Here is a 27,487-nt window from a genome sequence, read left to right on the forward strand (position 1 = left end):
GCAGCGAAAAGTTCGTTCAAAAATGACATCATAGCGCGCTGACCGGGAGGTTCCTAATACGTCACAGCAAGAGTGTCAGTTGTTTCGTGGCTTTCAGTGAGCTCTTCAGAGTTTCAGAAGAATACAACTTACTCTGCTAATTGCAAATAAAAAACATGGAAACACGAAAGTTAGCTTGACTGAGTTCATTCTTATAAAATCACCGGTTGAAAAAGTAATCGGAGCTATTGGGCCATGGATAGATTTAGCAATTACATTTTGTTGAAAGTATAATATTTAAAATCTCGCAGCGATGTTTGCTTGCTTTTTATGTGTTTTTTTTTCTTAATTTCACTGCTGTAATTTTTTTTTCTAAAGCTACTGTGGATATAATACTCGTGTTAACTGTAAAGCTTGAAGGTCTGAATGCAGATCTAGTATTTCTACGTTTTCTGTAGAGCACAATTTATTAGAATATTGTACAAAATTTTTAGGGATCAAATTCTGCTATTTACCTTGAGAATTTTTTCTGCGTTTTAATTTTAAATTCTTATATTCGCTTTATTTAAAAAATTGTTTTTTTCTATTAACTCTTTAACTTTTATAAGTTCTGATTATAAAATATGACAACTAGTTTTTGTTGTTGGAAGAAAGGTGAATTGTTTTTGTCTTGAATAGTTTTTGGAGAGCTCTGAAATCGAGGAATTCTTACTGTTTTTAATTGGAGTTCCGAAATGTAAAAAGGTGGTTAAGTACAATTTTGAGTCATTCTAGTCAAGAGGTTAGTAGGATAGACTTGCCTGAAGAAATATAAGGAAGGTAAACAGGAAATGCATGAAAACAAAGAATGGGTGGCTCAAAGCCCTCCACCGCCTTTGCATTTCATGGCTAAAGGACTATGAAACAGAGGTCGGCACCGCCAATAGGAACTGTAAAGTCCAATGCCGTACTCTTTACCTTTAGTTTTTGTTTCGATGTCATTGAAAGAGAAACAACGGTAAAACAGGACAAAAACATTGTTTTTCTGAGTATTGTAATAAAGGGAAGAGACCTCAGATAATTGCAAAATTGGTATAGGGTAATCAAAGAGGTGCAATGCAGGTTGCATGACCAGGAAATCCAGACATGGAGATACACATCAGATTCCCTTGAGGTTTCTTTCACCAAATATGGTGCAAATATATTTAATTTAATTTAAGTTTTAGAGTTTAATTTAAAGTTAAAATTCAAAATTCCCAGTTTTGTCGGATAAATTAAATTTTCAGGCAGTTTTAAGGTCTCAGAGACGATCATTTGGAACAAAAGAACGCTTGAGAGAAGTTAAGATGGATGTGTTGTCCTTATTTTGTCCGATGTTCGGCCATGGTAATGGAGCAGAAAAGGAATCGTGGACCCCAAGAACTCTTGCTTAGAAGGAATACGGAAAGGAACTAAAGGCGCGCCGCCGCGAAGCCACCGAATTTTATTTCGGCGTGTTTCGGGGACTACTCTCGATTAGTCTCAATCTGAATTCAGAGGTGGGTGGGGGGAATTTTACTTACAATAATATTTTTTGGCTGGAAGTTTCTTTTTTTCAGGGCCAAAGAGTACAAATCCTAACATCTCACGTCAGTACAAATCTCACGTCATTTTCGACCTCGCTGGACTAAAACTAATATGAAACGACTAATCTAGAAAATATTGCTGATATTAAGATTCAAGATTTTCCCCTCTTTCCCTGAAAAAAGGAGTATTGCTGTAGGATCGAATTCAAGCGATTCTGGATATGTTATTAGGCGAGTTTTTATGAGCATTTTGGTGTTCATTTGTGTGCGAATACTGTGAAAATTAGGATTCCAATTTTCCATCCCCCTCTGACCTTGCTTAGGTGGAAATGGAATGGAATCAAATTATAGAGTTTTTCGGCTCCAACGTCATTTTCGGTCTCCTCGGACTTAAATTAATGGGAAACAACCTTTCAATCTAGACAATATTGCAGAAATTCAAATCCAAGACCCCCCCCCTCACTGAAAAAAGTAGTATTTCGCAATGGGTGGTTTCAGCCAAATTTAGATGTGTTATTAAGCGAATTTGTCTATTGTCATTTTGTTGGCAAAAATATTTCTGTTCCCCAAATACCGAAATTTGGCCTCTCTTTGTAGTTTCACTGGAGTATTTTTGTTGACAGGTTTCCTACACTAAATAGCGTTCCAGAGAAATTGCAGATATGCCATTATGATAGCTCGGGAGCACCTAGTTTCTTTTGATATAACTTGCTAATTAAACGTATATAGGTACGTCCCATAGGCGCTTATAGTGCAAAAGCGTTTCAGTGGACTGCAGACTAAAATTGTTTAGTACCCCTTCTACCCTCTACTACAGAATTGAAGTCCCCTAGCTGCAGCATTCCCCATTCATTTTCTTTAAAATATCAGAGTTTCTTTTCGTTTTCTTTGAAGGAAAGAAAAGGGGTTCATTCACAAAATAAATAATCACCCCATTAAACCTACACATAAATTACATTACGAAAGGTGACGAAAATCAACCACAAAAAAAAAAAAAAAAAAAGAAAAAAAAAACTTCAGAACCTCCGGTCATCAATACAACAGCCCTGTAAAATAATACAAATTTTTCTTGGTTTTATTTGATGAACGAACAGGAAAATTTATGACCCGTTCTTTTCATAAACCCTAAAACAATCGTCTTTCAGAGCCTTCGGAACTCACTCAGGTTTGATTCCTCTACAATAATCCGTGGAAAACTATTCCAGGTACTATGGCAAAGACAAGTCAAAGGAAACTTCTAACGAGTAGTAACTAATCTCTAGGACTTCTGAACTAACTTGAACTCCTTGTATTATACTCATGAACACTTGAAAACAACAATAAAATAAGGCTAAAACACTTGGGCAACAAATTATTGGAGTACTTAAACACAAATAGAGCTTTATAAAAATTTCTGTAGACAAATAAGGGGTAATATCATAAGTTTCTCTTGCTTGGACTTCACTAAGGAACGTTTATCTTCAACAGTCAGCACTCTCATCACTTTATTTGGAAGCACTTTTAATTGATACAGATGAAGTAGTAACGTAGAACACCATACAGAAACACAGTACACTAGATCTGTATGCACAATAGAAAATTAGGATATACTTAGGATATTAGCCAGGAAAAAAAACTTGAGTTTTCTAATCATTACAATGCTACGATCGATCTTAGCAGAAATGCGACGGGCATGGTTCTTAAAGCGGAAATAGCAGGACATAGCATGCAAGATGACGTGTCCAAATAACCGTAACTACTAAAACCAGGGATAATAATTAGGGCTTCTACCATATATTACCAAAGAGCTTTTCATGGGGTTCAACTTCAACTATGCGTCTCATCCCTTTTTCAACGCATACCAAACCACTTTTCACAAGAATTAGCAGCTTCTTTTCTTTCATATCAGCCTCTGTCTAATAGTTATCATCAACAAAGTTCAGTAAAATAGCTTTAAACACACAAATTTCCCTACCTGACAAAAAAAAAAAAAAAAAAACGCATAAAAACAAAAGGGAGCCCAGATCTGATCCTCGAGGATCACTACATTTTACACTCTTGTCAGTTGATTTAAAATTCCTAATTTTTATGCATTTGACCCGTTCATTCAGGAAAGACCTTAATAGCTAAAATAAATTACCATAAATGTCAATATTCTCTAACTTTTTTGACAATATTTCATAATCAAGACATTCGAAGGTTTTCTTGATATCTAGGAATACTGAAGCAACTTTCAGACCACAGTCCAAGTGACGTTAAAAATAAAATAGCTTGCTCGGTCGACATCGCTTTGCTGAAGCCAAATTTAGTAGAATAGAAAAATGAACTTGATTCAAGGAAATCCACCATTCAGCTTTTCAAGTACTCTAGATATCACAGGAAGCAATGATATATGCCTGTAATCACCCAGATTTTCCGTATCACCGCCTTTCGGCTTTATTTGAATTTTTTTTTTTTTTTAAACAATGAGGATAGACTCCAAATCTGAAACACTCACAAATTTAATAGATGAATTTCATACAAATCACAGGGGAAATCTGACGGAATACCTTTAAAGTAATAATGTTCTTGTTTAAAGTAATAATAATCCGACTTCGCCATCTTTAACATCATTAACAACTTCAGATATTTCACTTTATTTTAATGGCCTCAAATAAGCTGAAACATCACATTCTTTGGAAAGGAACTGAGTAGACTCACCATCATCTTACTTGGGCAAAACACTCGATCCAATTTTAAATCTCACAGCAGAGAGATGATCACAAACTGAATCAATATTGACACTATTTAGAGTAATTTCACAACACATAACTGATTTGTCACAAAGTTAATTGGCCTTCATATTTTTCTGGCATTACCATCTGTTTTTTTAAATTTAAATGCAAAACAATCAATGTTGGGATTTCATGACAAACCATTTACAATATGACTTAGAATCTTCCTCTAATCCATTCCCACAGTCATCCCTGAGATATTACAGACATGACATGGATCCACAAAGTAAATTTTGTGCTAACTCTGCTCCTTCCTTCAAGTCAAATTTTGGGGTTTACTTCATTATTCCTCCCTCCCCAACATTTTCAAAAACTTTCAAACTGATCCCACAAGCCCTTACTGACATAATGCAGATAGCTTGAAAACTAAGGTGCACATAGTATCTTCTGATTTATCCAGGTAACTACGCCGTTTCCGTAATATTCACTTGGGAAACTCTAGGAATCTTCTCATAGAAAATGATCCCTACGAGCTTCAAGCTGATTTGAAAACCAGGACCAAGGTAATTTATATAATTTACAACTATAGCACATAGCATTTTGGGGATGATGTTGACCCTGAAGAAATACTTAAAAGACCATCTGACATATTTGAACAAAATATCTATCTCAAAATTGCTATCAAATTTCATGGTGTGACAGGAGGTCAGCAGCAAAAAAGGGCACTGGAAGGAGGCTGGATGTGCTCCAATCACGTTAGGCCCCTGAAAAAGACTCTAGGACTTTCAATTTCCAACTGAATGAGCCCCTCCTAAGTTTCTATTAACACCCTTTCAATACAAAGTGGCCAAAGAAAGTTTTTTTGTAATGTTCTAGATCTTTTTCACTTTTTCATTCAGCTTTGGGATCCACTTAGCCAAAGAACTTCAGGACAGAAGCTTTGAGCCAAGAATAAAAGTCTACTGATTATGGTTTTGTTAAAGTTTCTGTAATTTCTTTACACAGTATTTAGTCGTTTTTTTTTACTTACTTACTACTGAGTTTTTCTGAATTTTCAAATTAGCTGATCAAAGTATCGTTTATCCCATGGCCTTGACAAACTGTAACACAAGGAGAGGAAAACCCAAAAGATGATTTTTACCTTTTTACTACACACAGGACAAAGGAAGAATATACTTTCACCCTCAAAGCAATCCTTCAAGCCTTTGGCCTGGCTAAATATATTTAATCTTTCAAATGAGAAAAACAAGACCTAGCAAAAAAGAAATCAGCAATTATCCCTTACAAACTCTGTAGCATCACTACACTATAACTTACTTTTCAAATATTTCCAAGAGTCTTGCATCTAAAATATTTTCCTCTGGTTCCCATGTGCTCCATTTAGCACTCCATCCTTTCCATTTCAAAAGATACTCAGGTCTTCCCTAAAAGAGTTTATACTTTTGTTACAGAGAAACTAAGAGATGAAAAAATAAATAAAATTTAAATAGTTTATCATCAGTAGGGGAGGTAGAGGACTTGGGGGTTCACGACAATTTTTCCGATGTGGCTACATGTGTGAGGGGGGGGGGGGTGAAGTTTAAAAGCTACCAAAATTGAGCAAAGGCTTACTGAGGTTATATGGCTCATGAGGCCTTGTTTTGCTCCTATCAAAGTGCAATCCAAGTTTCTTTGCTATGGTATTACTTTATTTAGTAATTAGAGTATTGTTTTCTTTCTTTTTTCAATTTTGTATCTTTAAACAGCATTCTTGTTTGACAAGATTAGTAAATTCACTAGCTTGCATGTGAGTACATGGCTGACTGAGAGACTGAAGCATGGTACCCTTGAATTTGGACATAAACAAACAGGCAGATAGGTAAGTTGTTATAGGATATTCTGGCAATTTCACATGGAATTCTGCATGAATGAGATAGGTCACAGATGGTCCATTACCTAAACTTTCTTTACAAACGAGTATTTTCAAAGGTAAAAAGTTTAAATATTCCAAAATTCACTGCTTTTTTCTTTTACTCAGTTGAAGTTTCAAATTTTTAAGAGCACTATTTACATCATTCAATAAATCTGCTAATTGTTCCAACTGATTTCTCCATATATATTCACTCCAAAACGGTCTGAGTTATGCAATGCAGAGTGAAGAATAGGTAAGATCTATAGCAAAGCCCTAAACAGAAAATGCTACTGATTAGGTCTTGATTAGCAATTGCTACATTATGCAGCTTAAATACTCTGAACATTTTTCATAAAACCAGACACAAAAAGGTGAGATACGTAACAAAAAGTACAATCCATTGCTGTGAAATCCGCATATTTAACAGGAAAGGTATGACACACAAGGAAACTTTAAAAGCAAACACTATAATAAAGCATTTAAACTTGACATAAATGTTGACAATAATCAAAATTCTCTAGCATATTTGCTTCAACGAACAGGCTTTTTGCAGGCTTAAGCCATCACCCATTCTGCAGGTACGCAACCAAGTTGAAAATCAAGACAAGCCTGTATGGCTTACACTTTCCCGGTAAATGATTAAATCTATATATATATATATATATATATATATATATATATATATATATATATATATATATATATATATATATATATATATATATATATATATATATATATATATATATATATATATATATATATATATATATATATATATATATATATATATATATATATATATATATATATATATATATATATATATATATATATATATATATATATATATATATATATATATATATATATATATATATATATATATATATATATATATATTTGTTAAATCAGGATATGACTCTTAACTTGCATTTGCACTAAAGAAAAAATTACCAGGAAACAATTTATAGATTTGTCTTAGTTCTGTACCTCTGGAAACATATTTTCTAAGGTTCTACTCAGGTCTTGACTCTAACCCCTTGTCCAAAAATCCTGCTTATGCCCAGGTATGAGCATGTTCAAATTCATGCTTTTTAGCAACAATCAACTGCACTACAGAATTATCTGCTGTTAGCATTAATACAGCTGTGATTCCTCATCAGCTGCAAGCAGAAAGCCAGGTTACTTGAGATGTGTGGCCAGCCAATCTACTCTGATGAGACCACAGTAATTAAAAGGGTAACACTAGGAACTTTATAAGACCTAACACTTTTCCTAGTGTACATAAATGGCATTTTAATCAAGCAGACAAAAATATGCATTTGTTTGCTGATGATACTAAACTCTTACAAATTACAAATCTAAAGAATTTCCAATATAGAAACCAACACACACAACAAATCAACATAGACATGTTGTAGGATTGGACTGCATAATGGATTTTCAAATTCAGCACAGCCAAATAATGTACTTTGCACCTTGGTCATAACAACCCAATAGCTTACCTACTCAATCATTAAAACAAGGTAGTGCCCAGAAAGTAGAGAGAAAGAAAAGGAACTTGATGCCATCATTGACAACAAGTTGAAATTCCCAGCCATGTCCAGCATGTTATTTCCCAGGAAAATTCTAGTCTTAGCCTACTAAAATGGACTGTTAGTAGCTGAGAGACACCAATATTCATAAAATAGTTTAAAGCTCTTGTCAAACCCCAGCTTGATTTCGGCATGTGCCTTGCTGGTCTGTCTTATCAGCAAGGTCTAAGGCTTATTGAAAGTGTTCAGGGGTGAGTAACAAAGTGTGCAAAGAACCTAAGGTCAGATTCATATTACGACCACCTTAAGTTGCCTACCCATGTATCTAGATGCATGCATAGTGGTATGATTCTGACTTACAAACTCCAAGAAGAAAACACTAGTGTCTTCAGTCATCATCATAAAAAAAGGTCATTATACCAGCCATCATCACATAGGAAGTTTTTTAAGGAGTCACAAATGACTAGATCCAATTGAACAACTCAACAGTCAGTACTTTCTCCATCAAGTCTTTCAATAGCATCTAGACAAGGAAGGGAAGAAGAAGCAATGGGAATTCAACAGGGTTAATTTTTCCTTTTACATAAATTTAGCTGCAAAGAAAGTCAATGCATTAGTTGATACCTTTCTTATGGGGTTTCCAAATGAAAAAATTACACTGAGAGGAAATTTCATTTAAAACCTTAAAGGGACCCCAAAACATAAATTATAAACTTAGCCATATTTTAATGACAGCAAGTAGAAAAAGTAGGCAAGAAGGTACAGATTGCTGTAATTATAGAAACGTTTTTTTTTAGTTTTACTGCTTTCAAAATTGAAAAACTGTGCAATTTAGCAAATTTTCCATCATTTTTGTCAAGTGAAGGCAATTGGTTATTTTTTGCTCAATTTTTATTTTTGCTAGTGATTTGTTACAACAAAGTTAATTACAAAGAAAACATGCCCTCAAATACAGATGTCAATAAAACATTTGGGATTTGAGAAAACTTTAGTAAACGCAAATGCTTATTGAACTAGATTGCATGTATTTGGAAATAATCAAGACCTTTTAAATATATCACTTTAAAGCAATAAATTTAACAATTGAATAGTGTCTTTTAGCTATGTTTTAACTTTACATCATAGTCTAAAAACTATAGATAAGGTAATGAATTACATTTTGGGGCCCATTGAGTAAACCCAAAATAATATTTCTCCCAGAACCAATATTATATTTAGAAAGAGCATAAAAAAGCACTAAGTGATGAGTTTTCTTCTCAGCTAATTTTTTTGAAAAAGAAAAATTGACCTAACAGGGAGTCCATCAAGCACTTAGACAACTAGACATTTGTACAGCTCTACAAAAGGATTGTCAGACCTACAATACAGTGTGGGAACATGATTTGGGTATCCCATTATAAAACAGATATATCTGCATTGACAGGGCTTGGAATGATTCCCACTCATTAGAAAATAGACTTGACATCTTGTCAAGAGACTTATAGGGGTGAAAAAAGGGACAGAAGTGGAAAAGCGATTTTGATTGCCGGTTGTGGTCAAAAAATTCCTTGCTCATGAATCAGAAACGGTGGCCAAGTCACCCTAAGAATCATCATATTCATGAGCCTTGGAGGGAAATCATTTTCTCTGGAGATGGGTCAGTTGTCTTTGTTTTTCCATTTCCTTTTTGTTCAATCTTTCAATTATGTTTATTCAAAACAAAAAAAGAAAAGTAACTTCAAGACTAGAATGAAGTAAAAACAATCCATAAGACTTCAGCATCCAAGCTAACCCATTCTCTTCTTTGACTTCTTTGAGAGATTGGTGAACTTGCTTATTAGGTCTGACTTCCTCTTTGGTATGTCCTTATCAGTCTGCTCTTTTTCATCAATTTCGTTTCTTTGTTTTCTCGCGTTTTGATGGCATTCTCTAGTAGAGAATTGTCCAAGGCCATGGAATCCTTTAAAGCCACCACTCCCTTAGGCAATTGGTGGCCTCTTTCAAGAGGGCTTCAGCAATTGTTCAGTTTTGTTTATCAGAGGCCTGCTTTTCTTGCAATGATTCCTCAAGTCTATCGAGCACTTTTTTTCTAGAGATATCAACTAGGTCCAGCCCCCTTTCTTTCTCTTTGTCTTGGATGCTTTGTTCAGCAGCTTGTTCTTTTGCCTTGCTCTCCACATAGTCTTGGTATTTTGACTAAGTCAACCTAGCCAAAGTCAACAAATAATTGAAAATAGGAAACCTTTTGGGTTTGCTTCCATATGTGTTCAATTCATCAATCACACACAAGCTATGCATTCAGGACTCTTTCTGACATGGAGGTTCTGTCTAACAGAAAAAGTCTTACTGAGAGTAAAAAATCCTTCTCTATGTCTCCCTGGCAACTGCCTCTCCCAGACCTCACCCCTCCCCCCAGCTGAAATTTAGTTTCTTCCAAAATCTTATAAAAACTAAGATAAGCCTGCATAATTCAAGCATCAACAGAAACAGATCAGTTTTCTTTAGTGTATATTTGCCTTTATAGTACCATAAAGCATCTTTATAGTACTTTTATAGTACTATGTAGTACCTTTATGGTAACTAATGGCTCATTTTTCAGTTTTTACAGTCATTTTTACTTGATTTGGGAAAATTGGCTCCAACTTTGCCCCCCCCCCCCCCCGGAATTGACGAAATTATGCTACCACCTTTGACAGACCCCTTGTTTTTCTGCCAAAGTGACTTTTTGAGCATCTGACACGAGTTTGACCCACTCACCTACAATTGTGTTCTGCAAATAGAAATCCAAGTTCTCAAGCAAACTGGTAGAAATTTCATCAGCAGACATCAGATTGTTGGGTTTCAGAAGTCTTGCCAAAACAAGAGCGTTTTTTAGCTCAGCATGAAGAGCAAGCACAACTTGAGTTCTGCAAACTTTCTTGCAAACCTTTCCTTTTTTGGTCGCTTACAATCTTGAGATACTTTGCTGACAACACAACATTCTTCAAATGTTTCTTTGATGAGTTGTAATGCAAAAAACTTCCAGAGTGGTGGCCACTAAATCAAGTGCTCATCAAACAGCAGGATCCAATGCCAGAACACCTTGTTGGGACATGCGGAATGTTATTATTGTATGGGATGCCTTTTTTTTTCTGGCATTCTCAAAAATTCTTGCATTATGCACAACAGCCTAGGAAAAAATGCCTCAAGGTGACAACAAAGTTGGATGACCCCTCACCAAATTCCTGGAACCCTTTCATGAAGGCATTGTGCACAACATCAGGGGTATGTTGGAACAAGATGTGCAAGAAAAGTGACTTTGGCGCTATTTCCATTCAGAAAAAGTGACAATTCAGAGGCATTCAGAACAGAAGTACTGGGATTGCATAGGTCCTAATCACTCATTTTTCTTACATTTTGCCTCCAGGAGAGTCCTCCAGTTTGGCTGTGGATGAAGAGAGTAAAATCCTAATATTTTATTCATTTGTTTTTTTTTTCATTTACTACAAGAAGTAAAAAAAAAAAAAAAAAAAAAAAAAAAAAAAAAAAAAAAAAAAAAACAAGGTTGTACTACTGCAGTAAAACCTCACACATCATGGGTACCTAATAAAGAGCAAATCCTAGCCCATAACAGCCAAGAGTAAAAACATACTTAAAAAACTTTTCCTCAGTAAAATGCAATATTAATCAGAATAGAATCCAATTCCAGAGTGGTAACTGTTAGCCACATCCAACAAAACAGTGTTTAGGAATCACAAAAATAAGCTTTCAGGATTTTCAAAAAAGAGCTTTAAAATCTCTCAAAAATGGGTCCAATTCAAAAATAGTACATATGATTATGTACAAATAGTAAAACATGGCTAAGAACCTGGAAATAGGGCTTACAGCCCCCCCCCCACATTTCAAAATTCCCCTTTGAAATAAGTATACAATTAATTCTACAGTATAAAAAATTCTCTTTGTCCATAAAACTTTTTCTTAAAAGCCAGTTTTCCAATTTTCAGCAACTGAACACTGACAGATCTGGAGGGCAAAGTTACGGAGGGGAAGGGGGGAAGGAAACCGCAAAAAAATTAGAAATTTTTGACAAAGCAGCGTATTTTGTCCATTTTACAACTGAAGAATTTTGGGGCCAATATAAGGTTTAAAAACTTATTTTTGTTTGTTTTATGTTGCAAAAGTTATTTTTCATTATATTCAATTCTTTGATGCATATTTCCAAAAAGAAAATAAACTTATTATGATACAAAGAGGCAAACTTTCTGAGCTTATCATTAAGGGTTGTCATTTTTTTCTTTTTGCTCTCTTTTATGGTGGCTCAGACTTGCAAAATTCTTTCAAAATTTGGTGCAGGGCCCTTAACCTCTTTCTAAATGAGAACGTTAAGCTCCAGGCAGCTTAATTCAGGCAAGGGAAGACAAACTTGCATCTAGTTTGGACCCATATAAGTTCATCCTATATTTTACCATATGATTTTAGGACCCATATAATTTTATAAACTTGACTTGGCAATCGTTTTTACATTGATTTCAAATCACTGAATATATTAAATCAAATGGAGGAAAAAAAAATAGGAGATATGATTAGGCAAAGTGAGGAGTCTTCAAAAAAAAAAGTTAGTGCATGACTATGAATCTTTAAGTTGAGACTTAACTATAAGGGTTTGTTATGATTGACTTGAAGGGCGCAAGGCCTAGCAGGAGATAGAGGTATCACTGCCAGTCCAATTGGTAAAGATTAAGGGCATGATTAAAAGCTTGTGGTGAAAAATAAATGCACAACTTATGCAAAATTACTGTGTAAACATTTTAAGATGTTGCAATGGAATTTCAAATTATTTCTTTTTTTTTCATACTCTTATGTCATATTACCATTACTGATTTCCAACAGGTAACAACCTGTTGTTCAACATGTTTTTAAATTACCTTTCTAGCTCACTGAAACAAGCACTAATTAAATCGAATATTGAAACAGCAAAAAAAGTGACTTTAGTGACAATTAAAAAAAAAATGAAAATCTAAAATAAATGTGACAAAAAGTGATTTTATTGACTGCAGCCAAACCCTGCAACATGGATGTTACACATTCCAATATTCACAAGCTATTTTGAAGACTTTTCTTCTTCAATCAACTCATTTGCAACCATACCTTCTTATTGACATTAGGCATATTGCTACCTATCAATATTAGTCTTTCAAGAGGTAAACTCTTGCCCCCAATGCATGACATCAGCTTTTTTTACAATGTCTCCACCAGTTCCATGTCCAATGAAAAAGATCACCAGATGTTGGCTCACAAATTGATCTCTTAAAGAGGACCAAAAGCCCACTAACCTTTAGCTCGTTTTTCCCTTCACTGTTTGTGCTTTTGTTGTATTCAAAAGCAAAGTGAGCTGCACCTATGACTTTCATAAGATTCTCTTTACAGTGTGGGTAAAGTGCATCAGTAATCAATTACATGGCTGACTTTGTATTCATTGACATGCCAGGCAGTAGCTTACTAGGGAAAAGGGTTTCAAAGACATCAATGATTCTGTCACACGAAGCAGCAGACATTGAGGCTTGCAAGGACTTGAGTATCCATATGGTTTCTGCTTTGTATGCAGTGTCTTTGTTACAAAACATCTCAAGAGTTTTACTTCCATTGCTAGCTGATGGCTCTTCTGATTGGGAATGTTGCCTAGCAGATCCACTCAATCATATCTATATGAAACTGAGATGAATTACAACTTATATTCATCTGACAATGCATGCTCATTCAAAATGTAAAAGTCTTTGCAACAGCTACAGTTCTTCCTGCATATCTTGCAGTGAAAAAAAGAAACTCATCATCACCAACCCTACACCATTTGCTTATTTTTCTGCCAGTCATGTATTCTATAGTTAACCAGGAGCACAAAAAATTGCAATTGCTCATTGTTTTTCCTAAATAAACTTGGAAGACATGAAAGACAAGTGCTCATGGTAGTCTCCTCTTCTCACTCAACCTGCTAATAGTTTATTAACCAACCTTTAGAGCAAAAGAACATATATAATTTGAACCATTAAAATACAAAAATATTTCAACAAATTTATACTGGTATGGCTCATTTTATGAAGCTATGGGAAATTATCCATCCTTGAGCATTACCATAATATTACCGATCCATCCAACTGTTACTTTCAATCCTATAAGCCAATATTACTTTCTATCCTTGAATGGCACCCCAGAGTGACCCATCAATCCCACCAATCATATAGACCAACTTTGTGCGGTTATTAGCTGCCTTTGTTTACAATAGTTAATAGACACTTTAGCCACAGACAAAGTTCCTGCTGTTTTGTTGCTTCTTTCTGAATGGTGACAGTGCAACCAAGAGACCTATCCAAATAGATTTGTGAAATGCTATATTATCTAAAGAGTGCATTTTATATATATCATGCTTCAGTTTTCAAATATTCCTTGCTCCCAAATAGGGAATTTTAGGGACTTTTGGGGGAGTTAAGGGATTTTCTGCATAAAAAGGGACTTGGAAGGGACTTCAGCCCAAAAAAGGGACTTTTAGGAACTAATTCTAAGCCCTGCAATAGAAAGGGCCCAAGGACATGTCACCAAACTTCTTTCTGGTCTGAAAAACTTAACCTATGAAGAAAGGAGGTTAATCTCTCGAAACTGAACAAACCCACCTGAAAATGGAAAGAGATGAACAAGAGGAGACTAGACACAACTGTACAAAGAAAAGCATAACCTGGAGAAAATGTCTTTCAGAACCATTTTCACCCCCCCCCCCCCCAAAATCACTTATTACAAGAGGAGACCATGACAAAGTATTCAAACCCTTAGGCCAGCAATAGATAGATCAAGGGTAAAGTTCTTGAGTGTCCAAGCCAGAGATGATTGAAACTTGCACTCAGAAGCAGTTGTGAAATCAGAAATTTTAAATAGTTTTAAAAGAGTCTGGGGCCAATTTTGGTGAGAACCTTCTGGTAAAATTCTAGACAAGCTATCTTGAAAAAAGCTATCTTGGAAAAGGGTAAAATAAGGAAAATGAAACTTTCAGTAACAAATCCAGGGCCAGAAACATATTCTGGGAAGGTTTTGCCACCTACTATGTTAACCCTATTTTGATTTCTAAGTCTTGGGAATTTTGACAAAACATTATTCTTTAATTTTCAGTTTCTTTTTCTCTGGTTTTAGTTTTGAAAATTCAATTCCTGTTATTTGTGTAAAATTTTAGGCCATATCAAGGTATTTTGTTTTTCAAATTTAAGGAATGTATTTGGATACTAGGATACTAGGTAATATCAAACTTTAGTTTGAGTAATTGTAGAAGGGGTGCATTGGTAATAGTTAGAGCAGAATATAATGTTAAAGTGATATATGTTCCCCTATTTATGATTATGTTGAGTTGGTCTGCTTTGATCTAAAGGTTCCAATTGACCCTGGTATTACAAGAATTGCTTGTATGTATAGAAGCCCTTCAGCTCCATCTAAAATTGTTACAGAACAAGCCATAGTAGATCATTTTCGAACAATCAGTGCATGACACAAAGGTAATTTGCTAATAGCTGGGGACTTTAATTCCCACAAATCAGAGGCAACGCTGTAGCGTTGCCTATAGTAAAGGCCATATGCCTCCAATGTTTTATGTTTTCCCAGAGGCACTTCATATGGAAGGGGTCGTTGTAAAAACTTCAAAGGGGGCTCATTCAATTGGAAATCGAGAGTTCTAGTGCCCTTTTTAATAGTCGAAAATGATTGGAGGGCAACTAGCCCCCTCCCCAAACCAATCATTCCCCCAAACACATCCAATCAAAATTTTGAGATGGCCATTTTGTTAAGCGTAGTTGATTTCCAGATAGAAAATATTTTTTTGAGGAGGACACTCCCCCACAACCCTCAGGGCAAGTGTTTTAAGTTATGCCCTGGGGGCATATAAGGTTTTTATAGAAGGCGTTGTCGTAGAAACTTCAAAAAAGGCTCATTCAATTGGAAATTAAAGGGCTAGTGCCCTTTTTAATAGTCAAAAGTGATTGGAGTGCAACTACCCCCCCCCCACACCCATCATTTCCCCAAACACATCCAATCAAAATTCTGAGGTAACCATTTTGTTCAGCATAGTTGATTTCCAGATAGAAAATATATTTTTGAGGAGGACACTCCCCCACAACCCTTGGGAAAAGGGTTTTAAGTTATGCCCTGTGGGCATATAAGGATTTTATAGAATGTGTTGTCATAGAAGCTTTAAAAAAGGACTCATTCGATTGGAAATTCAAAAAGCTAGTGCCCTTTTTAAGAGTCTAAAGTGATCGGTGGGCAAATAGCCCCCCTCCCCACCCACACCCTAGTAAAGGCCATACGGCTCCAATGTTGTTGTTTTTTTCCAGAGGCACTTCATACAGAAGGAGTCGTCGTAGAAACTTCAAAGGGGGCTCATTCGATTGGAAATTGAGAGTTCTAGTGCCTTTTTTAATAGTTGAAAATGATTGGAGGGCAACTAGCCCCCCCCCCACACCCATAAGGTTTTTATAGAAGGCGTTGTCGTAGAAACTTCAAAAAAGGCTCATTTAATTGGAAATTTAAAGGACTAGTGCTCTTTTTAATAGTCGAAAGTGGTTTGAGGGCAACTAGCCCCCCACGCCCATCATTCCCCCAAACACATTCAATAAACATTTTTAGATAAACATGTTGCTCAGCATAGCTGATTTCCCAATATAAAATATATTTTTGAGGAGGACACTCCCCCACAGCCATCTGGGCAAGGGTTTTAAGTTATGCCCTGGGGGCATATAAGGATTTTATAGTAGGTATTGTTGTAGAAACTTCAAAAAAGGATCATTCAATTAGAAATCAAAGGGCTAGTGCCCTTTTGAATAGTCAAAAGTGATTGGAGGGCAACTAGCCCCCCCCCCCCCGCCAATCATTACCCCAAACACATCCAATCAAAATTTTGAGATACCCATTTTGTTCAGCATAGTTGATTTCCAGATAAAAATATGTTTTTGAGGAGGACACTCCCCCACAACCCTTGGGGCAAGGGTTTTAAGTTATGCCCTGGGGGCATATAAGGTTTTTATAGAAGGCATTGTCATAGAAACTTCAAAAAAGTCTCATTCGATTGGAAATTCAAAGGGCTACTGCCCTTTTTCATAGTCGAAAGTGATTGGAGGGCAACTATCCCCCACGCCCCTATTCCCCAAATACATCCAATAAAATTTTTAGATAGGCATTAAGTTAAAAATTTCTCAAAAGTCAGATAACAAAATCTCAGGTGTCGTCACAACACCCCCCCCCCCAGGGCCTGGGGGCAGGCATTGTAATTTACACCCTGGAGCATATATTGTTTGTATGAAAGGGATGCTTGTATAAACTTCAGAGGGCTCATTTGATTGGATATTGAAATCCAGCCCCTTTTAAGAGCCAAAAGTGATCGGAGGGCAACTAGGCCCCCCAAGCCCTTTTTCCCCAAATACATCTGATAAAAAATTTTAGGTATCCATTTTGTTAAAAATAGTTAAAAGATCACATAACAAAACTTCTTTACGTATGGCCATTTCGTTAAAAATAGTTTAAAGGTCCGATAAGAAAAACTCCTGTGTTGACACAACCCCCCCCCCCAAGGCCGGGGCAGGCGTTGTAAGTATTGCTCTGGGGGCATATATGGTTCTTATGGAAGGTATACTCATATAAACTTCAGAAAGGGTTCATTTGAATGGAAATTAAAAGTTGTAGTTCATTTTCTCAGAGTGAAAAAGATTGGAGGGCAACTAGACCCTCCCGCCCTCCACGCCTTTGGATGTAATGGATGGATAAACCCATCTGATAAAAGTTTCAGGTGACCATTTTGTTAAAAATAGTTCAACCATCAGATATTGAAACTCCAGGGTCAACACAACCTCCCAGGGCCAAGGGACAGGCGTTGTAAGTTATACTCTGGGGATTTATATGGTATTTATGGAAGGCAAACTCGTATAAGCTTCAGAGAGGGCTCATTTGATTGAAAATAAAAAGTTCCAATTCCCGTTTTAAGCTTCAAAAGTGACCGAAGCTTAATCAAGTCCCCCCACACGCTTTTTTTCAAAACCCATCCGATAAAAATTTTGAGATAGCAATTTTGTTAAAAATAGTTCAAACATCAGATAATAAAAACTCCAAGGTTGACACAAACCCATTTTTTCACTTTGATATTGTTACTTTGATATTAGTTTTGATACTTTTATGAATATTTGATTTTTTTTTTAAGTTTGATTTTGAAATAAGAAATTTTTAAAAATTTGAAATTTTTTGCAATCAAAAACAACAAAAATTAATCAAAAAAAAAATTTCCGAAAAAATCAGTTTTTCAAAGAAAAGTAAAGGCCATTTTAAACTTAAGCTCAGCAGATACAAATACCTTTTAAAATTCAAACTCAAAAAAACAAGAAATTACTATTAAAGAAAATATGAAACCCAAAACGAACAGAAAATAAACAAACAATCATAGCAAAAACATACAACAAGTAATAATATAAATGAATAAATAGATCTTAAAGCCAGTAATGCTTAGATTGAATATGAATATCAAGCTTAAAACAAAAAAATATGTTTCTTTTGAAGTACAAATGAAACTTAAAACGAACAGAAATTAAATAAACAATCAATGCATACAATCATACAATAGATATTAATGTAAATTAATAAATAAATCTTAAAACGAGTGAAACTTAAATTGAATATGCAAATTAAGCTTGAAACAATCAAAAATCACCACAAACGAGAGTTTGGGTATGACCTCCTTCTCTCACTGTAAAAGTCTAAAACCCACTGCATCATTGGCGCTTTACTGAAAACTATATGTGTCTTGAACAGTCTTGGAAAGTACTAACAACATCAAATTGAATATTTGATGTATAATGATAATATTTGTTGAAAGATCCATCAGTTCAAGAATTTATTTTGCTGTAAATTGTATTTTTATTTTCAATACTGTAAGAACTGGAAAAGAAAGTATTTGTAATATAATCTGTTTTCAGTTAAGCGCCAATGAAGCAGAAGGCTTTTGGTTTTTATTTACAGTTAGGAAAGGAGGCAGTATCCAATTGCTTGTTTGTAGGGAAACTATATTCGTCTTTAACAACTTCAAAAAGAGCTAATAAATTAAACTGAATATTTGATGTATAATGATATTAATTGCTGAAAGCTCATCAGTTCAAAATGTTACTATAATTTTAATGTTTATTTTCAGAGATAAGTACAAAAAAAAAAAAATATTTGTCACAAAATTGGTTTTCACTAAAGCGCCAATGATGCAGCAGGTTTTAGACTTTTACAGTGAGAGAAGGAGGTCATACCCAAACTTTTGTTTGTGGTGATTTTTGATTGTTTCAAGCTTAGTTTGCATATTCAATTTAAGTTTCACTCGTTTTAAGATTTATTTATTAATTTACATTAATATCTATTGTATGTTTGTTTGCATTGATTGTTCATTTAATTTCTGTTTGTTTTAAGTTTCTTTTGTACTTCAATAGGAAAATATTTTTTTGTATTCAATCTAAGCATTACTTACTTTAAGATCTATTTATTCATTTATATCATTACTTGTTGTATGTTTTTGTTATGATTGTTTATTTAATTTCTGTTTGTTTTGGGTTTCATTTATTCTTTAATAGTAATTTCTGGTCGTTTTGAGTTTGAATTTTAAAAGTTATTTGTATCTGCTGAGCTTAAATTTTAAAATGGCCTTTACTTTTCTTTGAAAAATTGATTTTTTTGGAAAGTTTTTTTTAATTAATATCATGGAAAGATGGATTTGGTTATCATGAAGATGGTGCAACACAACAGCCATTCCTTGATTGTATATATGACCTCTCCCTATATCAACCTGTTGATAAACCAACTAGATATAGAATCTTCCAGAACCCAACCCCATTAGACATTTTTTTCTTTAATAACCAAGAGCTTTTGGAATACACTGAGTACTTACCCCCCATTAGTAAGAGTAACCATATAGCTATAGAAACACAGCTCCATCTAAAGACTATGACTAATAAATTTATTAAAAGGGCTTTCATAGATTACAATTCCATCAGGAGGGAACTGAAAATGGAGAATTGGAGTGAACTTTTCAGGGAGCAGTGGACAAATTTCAAATTGACTTTACTTAGAATCCAAGACAGCAACTCTTCTTTATCTTACAGGAGAAAACCAAAGACTCTTCTATACATGACAAAGAAAATTAGGAAGCAGCTCAATTTGGTAGAAACTACCTTGCTGAAAATTATCAACCCATCAGCAGTTGTTAAGGTTCTTGAAAGAATAATCAATTCTGCAGTTGTTAAACACCTTAAAGCAAATAATGTTTTACACAGTTCACAACATGGCTTTCGTTCTGGAAGATCTGTTGACATCAATCTCCTTGAATCATATGATCACATCACCAAGTTGCTTGATATTGGGGTTCCTGCTGACAGGATTCTGCTTGAGTTTTGTGAAGCTTTTGACAAAGTGTGTCACAATCGACTTGCAATTAAATTGCACACACTTAAGCTTGAAGAGAAATCCCTGCTTTGGATCCTTGTTTTTCTTTACTTGCAAAACCAATGTGGTCAGTTGTTTGATGACTCTGAAGATCGTATTCCTTCTTCCTCATGGTGTGTTCTGAGTGGAGTTCCTCAGGGAAGTGTCTTGGGTCCTACATTATTTAATATTTTCATCAATGATGCTCCTTCCATTATCAGTAGTAATTCAACTCTTTATGCAGATGACCTGAAGCTTCTTGGACCAGCTTTGTCCTGTGAAGATCATGACCTGCTACAAAATAATCTTCATCTGCTGGGTCACAGGGCTGAGGCCTGGCTTCTTGAATTCAATGTTTTCCAAGTGGCATATCATTCACTTTGGCAAACAGAATCCATGCTGCTCTTATTTTTTCTTAGGTTACCCACTCTCCTCTCTTAATAATGAGCAAGATCTTGGTGTCACTATTGACAACAAATTAAAATTCAGCACACATGCTAAGAGATCTGTTGCTGGGGCTAGTTCAACCTTGGGTTTGATTAAGCATACCATCTTCACTTGTTCCTCTAAAGTCATCAGTCTTCTTTATAAGGAACTTGTGTGTCCTAAGCTTGAAGTTGGAATGTCACTTGCCTCTCCATACTTTAAAAAAGATATAAAAGCTCTTGAAGATGTCCAGAGATATGCCACTAAAGTGATATCAGGCATGCAAGGGCTTTCCTATCCTGTAAGACTATCAAAGTTGAATCTCCCTACACTTGTATACAGGAGAAATAGAGGGGATGCCATTTTAGCCTTTAAGTTATTGAGGGCTAATATTCTCCCCGCATTATCCCCTGCAGTTAGCACCAATTCAAGAACTAGAAGTCATCAACTGAAACTTTTCAAGCAGTCTACAACATCTAGAGTCCGTACTCAATTCTTTTCAACATGTGTTGTGAACAATTGGAACAAATTATCTAATGAAACTGTTACTGCTGAATCCATTGATGTTGTTAAACAAAGGGTAGTTGCTAAGTGGTTCTCCAACGAGTGTAAGTTCAATTGGGATCCTATCAAAGATGGAGCAGCACTTGGTCACCAGTTATTCTTGAATAAAATTAACCATCATTCCAGAGCTCTACAAGGAGAAACCCTTAGATTGCTCCTAGCTTCAATTTAAAGTAATAAAAAAAAAAAAATCTTAGAAAAAAGACAAAGCAACTGAGAGTCCACACTTGTACAAGAAATTCAAAAGAGCAAGAGATAAATTGAGAAATCTAACCAGGAACTTTATCAGAACCATGAAGCCGCACTAGCAAGAGAATACAAGCAGAACCCAAAGAAATTTTGACACTATGTGTCATGTGAAAGTCCTGGTAAGCGACTAGTATCCAAACTAACTGCTTCAGGAGTTGAACAGACAGATGTCAAAGAAATTGCAGATGAACTGAACTGCCAGTTTTTGTCTGTTTTAAGTTGCACATCAGATACAGACCTACCCAATGCTGACCCTACACAAATCCACCATCCAATGGAGCCCATTGAGATTGATAGTTCAAATATCCTCAAATAACTTAAATTGCTAGATGTTAACAAATCTGTGTAACCAGATAGGTGACATCCATGTCTTCTAAAATAAGTTGCTGAAGACATTGCCAAGTCACTCTCCCAATTATTCAAAGCTTCCCTAAGTACCAAGGAAGTAACAATAGATTAGAAAACAACATCTGTCACATCTTTGTTCAAAAAGAGAAATAAAGCCAGTGCAGAACACTACTGTCCCATAAGTATAACTTCTGCTGTTGTTAAAATCTTGGAAAGAGTGGTAAATGACTCTGTGATGAAGCATCTCAAACTTAATGGAATACTATCACCCAGCCAACATGGTTTTCAATCAGGCAAGTCAGTGGAAACAAAATTTGCTGGAGACTTATGATATTGTAACAGACCTGATTGATCAGGGCTTACCTGTGGATGTCTTATTGCTTGACCTTGCAAAAGCATTTGAAAAACTTCCACATCCACACTTGAACAAAAAGTTTATCTTCTGTGGAATTAATGCAGACCTTGTGGGCTGGATCTCTGCTTTTCTTAAAGATAGAACACAGAGAGTGAGGCTTTTTACTAATGAAGGAGAATCAATCCTCTCTGAGAGATGTGGAGTCACCAGTGGTTGCCTGTAGGGTAGTGTCTTAGGACTTACCCTATTGAATATCTATATAAATGGTATTTTTCAATTAGCTAAAAATCATCTAACTCTCTATTCAAATGACTCAAAATTGTTTGGTGCAGTCAATCATGAGTCACTACAAGCAGATCTTAACCATATTCAAAAACGGGCAACAACATGGCACATGAGCTTCAATACTGACATATGTAGTGTTATTAATTTTGGCAAGTCTAACCCAGATTTCAAGTATACTATGATCAATCCAGCTGTAAAATTCAAGAGCTGCAAAGTGTGGATGAAGAAAGGGATTTTGGAATCATTGCTGACAACCAGTGAGAATTCCATTCCAACTGCAAAAAGCCTGTCTTGTGCAACTTCTGTCCTAGCAATCTTAAAGAAAACTATATCCAGTAGGTCTCCCTATGTTTTGTGAGGTTGCACAAGGCCCTTGACAGACCAGGACTTGATTTTGGAATCTGCAGAGCATCATGAGGGTACAGGGGTGATGTACAGCTTCTGGAAGGAGTGCAAACAAAACCCACAAAGGCAGTATCTAAGATGAGAGACAAGCCTTTTCATGAATGTTTAAAGAAGCTTAAATTAACTACACTAGTTTACCAACAACAAAGAGCTTATGACACATAAGCTTACTTCACAAAAACCCCCAATTCATTGCCCAATTTCCCAAAATATTTGCACTGACAGGAGAGGACATTCAAAGAAGCTGTTCAAACCATCTGTCAAAACTCAACATTGACAACAGTTTTTCTTCTGCTGTGTAGTAAACCACTGGAATAGTCTGTCAAATAAAAAAGTCTCAGCACCCAATAATGAAGTGTTCAAGAAGTCATTGGATGTTGAATGGAATGTCATTTCACATCATCAAGTATGGGACATGTAACAGATCATGATAGATATTAATTTGCTCCAAAGTGCATATTAAGGTAATTAAGGTAACTTGATGGGGAGAGGGAAATAAAACACTATTTTTGAGAGCCTCAGAAAGTTATCCATTTCAGTGCCCTTATGAAGTTCCAGTGATTGGCTAGGGTTGGGAAAAAAAAGAAAGAAAAACAAGACACTTTTGTGTACCAAGCATTCTTTGTAATTTGTAAGAATTTGGTTTGTAGTTAATTTTAGTATTTAAATGAAAATAAATCCCTTGTATCTTTAATACATCAGTCTTGTATTCAGATGAATTTTTTCACTTGGTAGTTTTTTTCAAAACTTTTTTTGGCTTTTCACTTGCAAAGAGTATTCAAGAGGGGGATTTTAAACATGTTTAAATCCCCTATTTATTTCTAAATCAAAAGTTTATTTCTGATACAAATGAGAAGTAAGTTTAAACTTTACCCCCACCTCCCTAATATGCAAATATATACCCTGAATTGGTATATATATAGGGGTGGAGGTAAAATTTATTTCCAACAAAAATGATTATTATACTTGTAAGGAGCATAAGAAAAGGCACCAAGTGGTATGTTTACTTTATTCATGTCAGTAATATGAACTGCCAAAAATTTACCAAAGTATGTCCCAGGAAGGTATTTTGAAGTACCTAACTCTACTCCTTCTCTCTCTAGAGGGTCCTGACCTTTGATGGCCTTTAAAAATCAGTGTGTTATAAAAATGAAACCTTGCAAAATAGATCTTCTGCTTAAATGAAGTATGATAAAATTGTTTTCAGCTTCACAACTTTGTTCAATCCCAGTTTAAAAGGTTCTAAAGATATGCAAATAAATTTCCTAAAGTTTGAAAAAAAAAATTTGTTTTGCTTAAAATTCTATTCAAGTAACAGGAATTGCATTTTCAGAACTAAAGCCAGAAAAAAAGAAACTGATAGCTGGGAATTATGGTAAAATGTTGTTTAGTCAAACTTTCAATGGGTATAGACCTGTCATGAAGGCAAATTTCAAGACCCTCTAGAGGGAGGAATAGAGGTAGGTACTTTAAAATACCTTCCCAGACCATACTTTGGCCTATGGATTCATCCCTGAAAGTTTCATTTTCCTAACCTAGCCCCCTTCCAAGATAGCCAAAAGTAGCTAAAGTAGAATTTTACCAAATTTACCCCCATCCTCCCCCCTAATGTGCAAACATATATCCTGAATTGCTAGGCGTATATATAGGGGTGGGGGTAAAATTCATTTCAGACAAAAATGATTATTATATTTGGAAAGAGCATAAAAAAGCATTAGGTGGTATGTTTACTTTATTTGTAAGTCAATAATATGAACTACAAAAAATTTGTTGGCCTTTTAAGCTTGTTTCAAGGGAAGATATTTAAAATTTTGAAGAAAAAAATTTAAATTCAGCCATGCAAATTTTCAAATTGCCTCAGTGGGGTATGGTCCAAAATCAGTTGGAATCACTAGACCCAGTCTATTGATTAAGTGGTGTTCACAAGCGTGTCTAGCTGGAATCCCATGTCTAGCCAGAATCCTATGTCTAGGCAACAACCGTTCACATGGAAAATTTGCTTAGCTAAAACTACAAATTTAGTTTCAAATTGTCAATTCTAACCAATCAACAGAGCTTATGCAGGCAAAACTTTCAAATATTATAATCCCTATCTTTACTGTCACAAGCTAATGGATAAGATAAGCAAGACAATTGCCTTAGTGTGCTTCATTATTATGTCTGGTGTTGCATATTTGCCTAAAATGAAAAAAACAATTAATGAGAAAACAAAAATTAAATTTCAGTTTACAAATGTAAACAAAAATGATGAAAATAGTGGATCTTGACACATTCTGATTGGCTGTAATAAAAAATCCTAGACATTGAGTTCTAGAGGCTAGAACCCAATGTCTAGCCAAGCACCGTGTCTAGCATGCCTAGCTAAGGACCAAATTTTACTTGTGAACAGTCATTGCCTAGACATTGGATTCTGGCTAGATATGTGTCTAGACATAGGATTCTAGCTAGACATGCTTGTGGACACTGCTTGAGGCTAAATTTTGCAATAAAACAATAAAGACTAGTAATTAATAGCCTAACTGACCTTTGAGTTATCAAAATAGAACTTTGAAATAGAACTCCTATAGATAGAAGGCAATGGAAAGTATTTTAAGCCTCAGAACCTTCCACAATCTCATTTATAATGATATAAAGAACTTTGAAAAATATCTCATGAGTTCAAAAAAATGGCTGCTAAAAATCCAAATAACTTGATTAGTATAAAGAAAGAGAAAAAATACCCTTCTAATTCGTTTCTTTAGTATTCTTTCAGCAGCAAATACCCTGTCGCTGCTAGAGTCCATTTTTAGTAGGCTATGAGATTTCAAATAACTCCATAATGATGCTGCTGAGGTGCATGATTTTAATGTTGGTGAAATAAAAATTAAACGCAATCTATAAATATTTCTCTACGTCGTAATATCCGTTCGAGAATGCATAAGAATGCGTTCGAGCATAACCGACTTTACTTCAGGGTTGCCACTGGACATATTTTATGTCCAAGGGACATATTCCTGTGTGCCAGGACACAATGACATAATAAGGCAAAAAATGGACATATTTTAGAAATCTGGGAAATAAAAGGGATATATTTTGCAAATTTATGACATAAAATAGAATATTTCACCGCTGGATTTTTGTAAAAAAAAACTATGTCATTTTTCACCAAACCAGTATTAAAACTACTTGTCTAGCACTAAATTTACTTAACTACTTATTTTCTGCTAATTGTTTTTACAAACGTTTTTTTTTTTAAAAACGTTATTATTTTTCGGAGTTGCTCGCTCTTTTCCGCAGACAACAATTTACAAAAACTCATGAAATTCTTAGAAGTTTGTATTCTTTCATTCATAAACGATTTTATTTCTCTTTGCTTTTACGCTACAGTCAAGATAATAGACAGACAGACACCTTTTTAGTTAACAATCACTTCCGGATTCCAATAGTCAGGCAAAAACATATATCTATTTATCAAGTATTACTAACTGAAAATGAAAAGTTAGCAAAAGAAAAAAATTAGATTCTTGATGATCTGGAATCAATTTTGATGTCAATAGATGTACCAAAAAGTCAGCTTATTGTGCTGATTCCAAATATATAAAATTTTTTAAGTATAGTATTACCCATTAGTGGGCCTGAAAAAATTTGCTAAATTTTTGGGAAAAGATTAAAAACGCGCCATAAAAGTCAAAGAATTTTAATGGAAACCACGCCATCAGATTTAGCGTATCAGAGAACCCCACTGTAGAGGTTCTAAGCTATAAAAATGAAATTTTATAGTGTTTGCTACAAGAAGCATCACGGATTCATGTTTATTTGTCGTTGTTGCTTTTTCCAGAGGTGATCATATCGAACCAATGGTACTAGAATTTCGAAAGAGGGCTCGTTAAAACGAAAATTAAAAGATCTAGTGTGCTTTTTAAGTGACCAAAATATTGGAGGACAAGTAGCACCCATCCCACGTCTTTTTTTCCTGAAAGTCGTCTGATTAAAATTTTGAGATAGCTATTTTGTTCAGTATTGTTGAAACGTACAATAGATATTTGTTTGGAAATGACATGACCCCTCAGAACCACCAGAGGAAAGGCCGCAAGTTATGAAATTTGCCCATTGTTTACATATAGTATTTGTTATAGGGAAGTACACCCACATTTTCCAAGGGAGGAAGGAGATCTTCTGGGAATGGATTTTCTATGGGGAGAATTTCCCATTGGGATGGAAGTTTCTGGGGGTGAACTTTTCAGGGGCAATTTTACATGGGGAGAATTTACCAGAATTTGTATACAGAATTTTTTTTATTTGGCTTTTTTCTTGTTGTTGATCCCATTGTATATGTAGAGACACCCTGAGGGAACTCTCATGGGGAAGTCTTCAGCGGATTTGGAATTATCTTGGGATCTTTTTTTTGGAGGGGGGGGGGGATTTTCCATGGGAGAAATTCCCATTGGGGAATTATCACCAGGAGAAATTCTCCATGGAAAATTTCTGGGGGATAAACTTTCCAGGGGGGGGGGCGTTTTCCGAACAGGGATATTCCCCAATGACCTTAAAAAGGATCAGACACTAAATGAATACAAGTCTTTCTTCAAATAAAAGTATGGTAAGGAGTATTTTTAAGGCAGAATCGTAAGCAAAAAAGATTCTTGGAAGGATTCGCAGCAGGGATGGAATTGTCCAGGGGTAATTTCCCGGCGGAAGAATTTTGCATGGGAGGAACTTTATATAGAAGAATTTTTCGTGGGGAAATTTTCCGCAGAGGAGGTGGATTTCCTGATTATCGGAAAAATACTCAGAAATAA

The 27,487-nt window shown here is 35.1% G+C and overlaps 1 protein-coding gene across 1 annotated transcript in view; it reads right to left on the reverse strand.

The window, feature by feature from the left end:
* LOC148942076 (uncharacterized) overlaps positions 1-25,530 on the reverse strand; it is an 82,228-nt gene extending 56,698 nt beyond the window's left edge. The window contains exons 1-2 of the mRNA XM_089103679.1: positions 25,430-25,530; positions 5,534-5,640 (exon numbers count right to left, since the gene is read on the reverse strand). Coding sequence (XP_088959805.1) covers positions 5,534-5,640; positions 25,430-25,492 — 170 coding nt within the window. The 5' untranslated portion in view covers positions 25,493-25,530. The remainder of the gene's footprint in view (positions 1-5,533; positions 5,641-25,429) is intronic.
* Between the last annotated feature and the right edge of the window lie 1,957 nt (positions 25,531-27,487).

The sequence above is a fragment of the Artemia sp. Qi Xiang Cuo genome, chromosome 17 (genome assembly GCF_049724085.1).
Source record: "Artemia sp. Qi Xiang Cuo chromosome 17, ASM4972408v1, whole genome shotgun sequence".
Taxonomy (NCBI): domain Eukaryota; kingdom Metazoa; phylum Arthropoda; class Branchiopoda; order Anostraca; family Artemiidae; genus Artemia; species Artemia sp. Qi Xiang Cuo.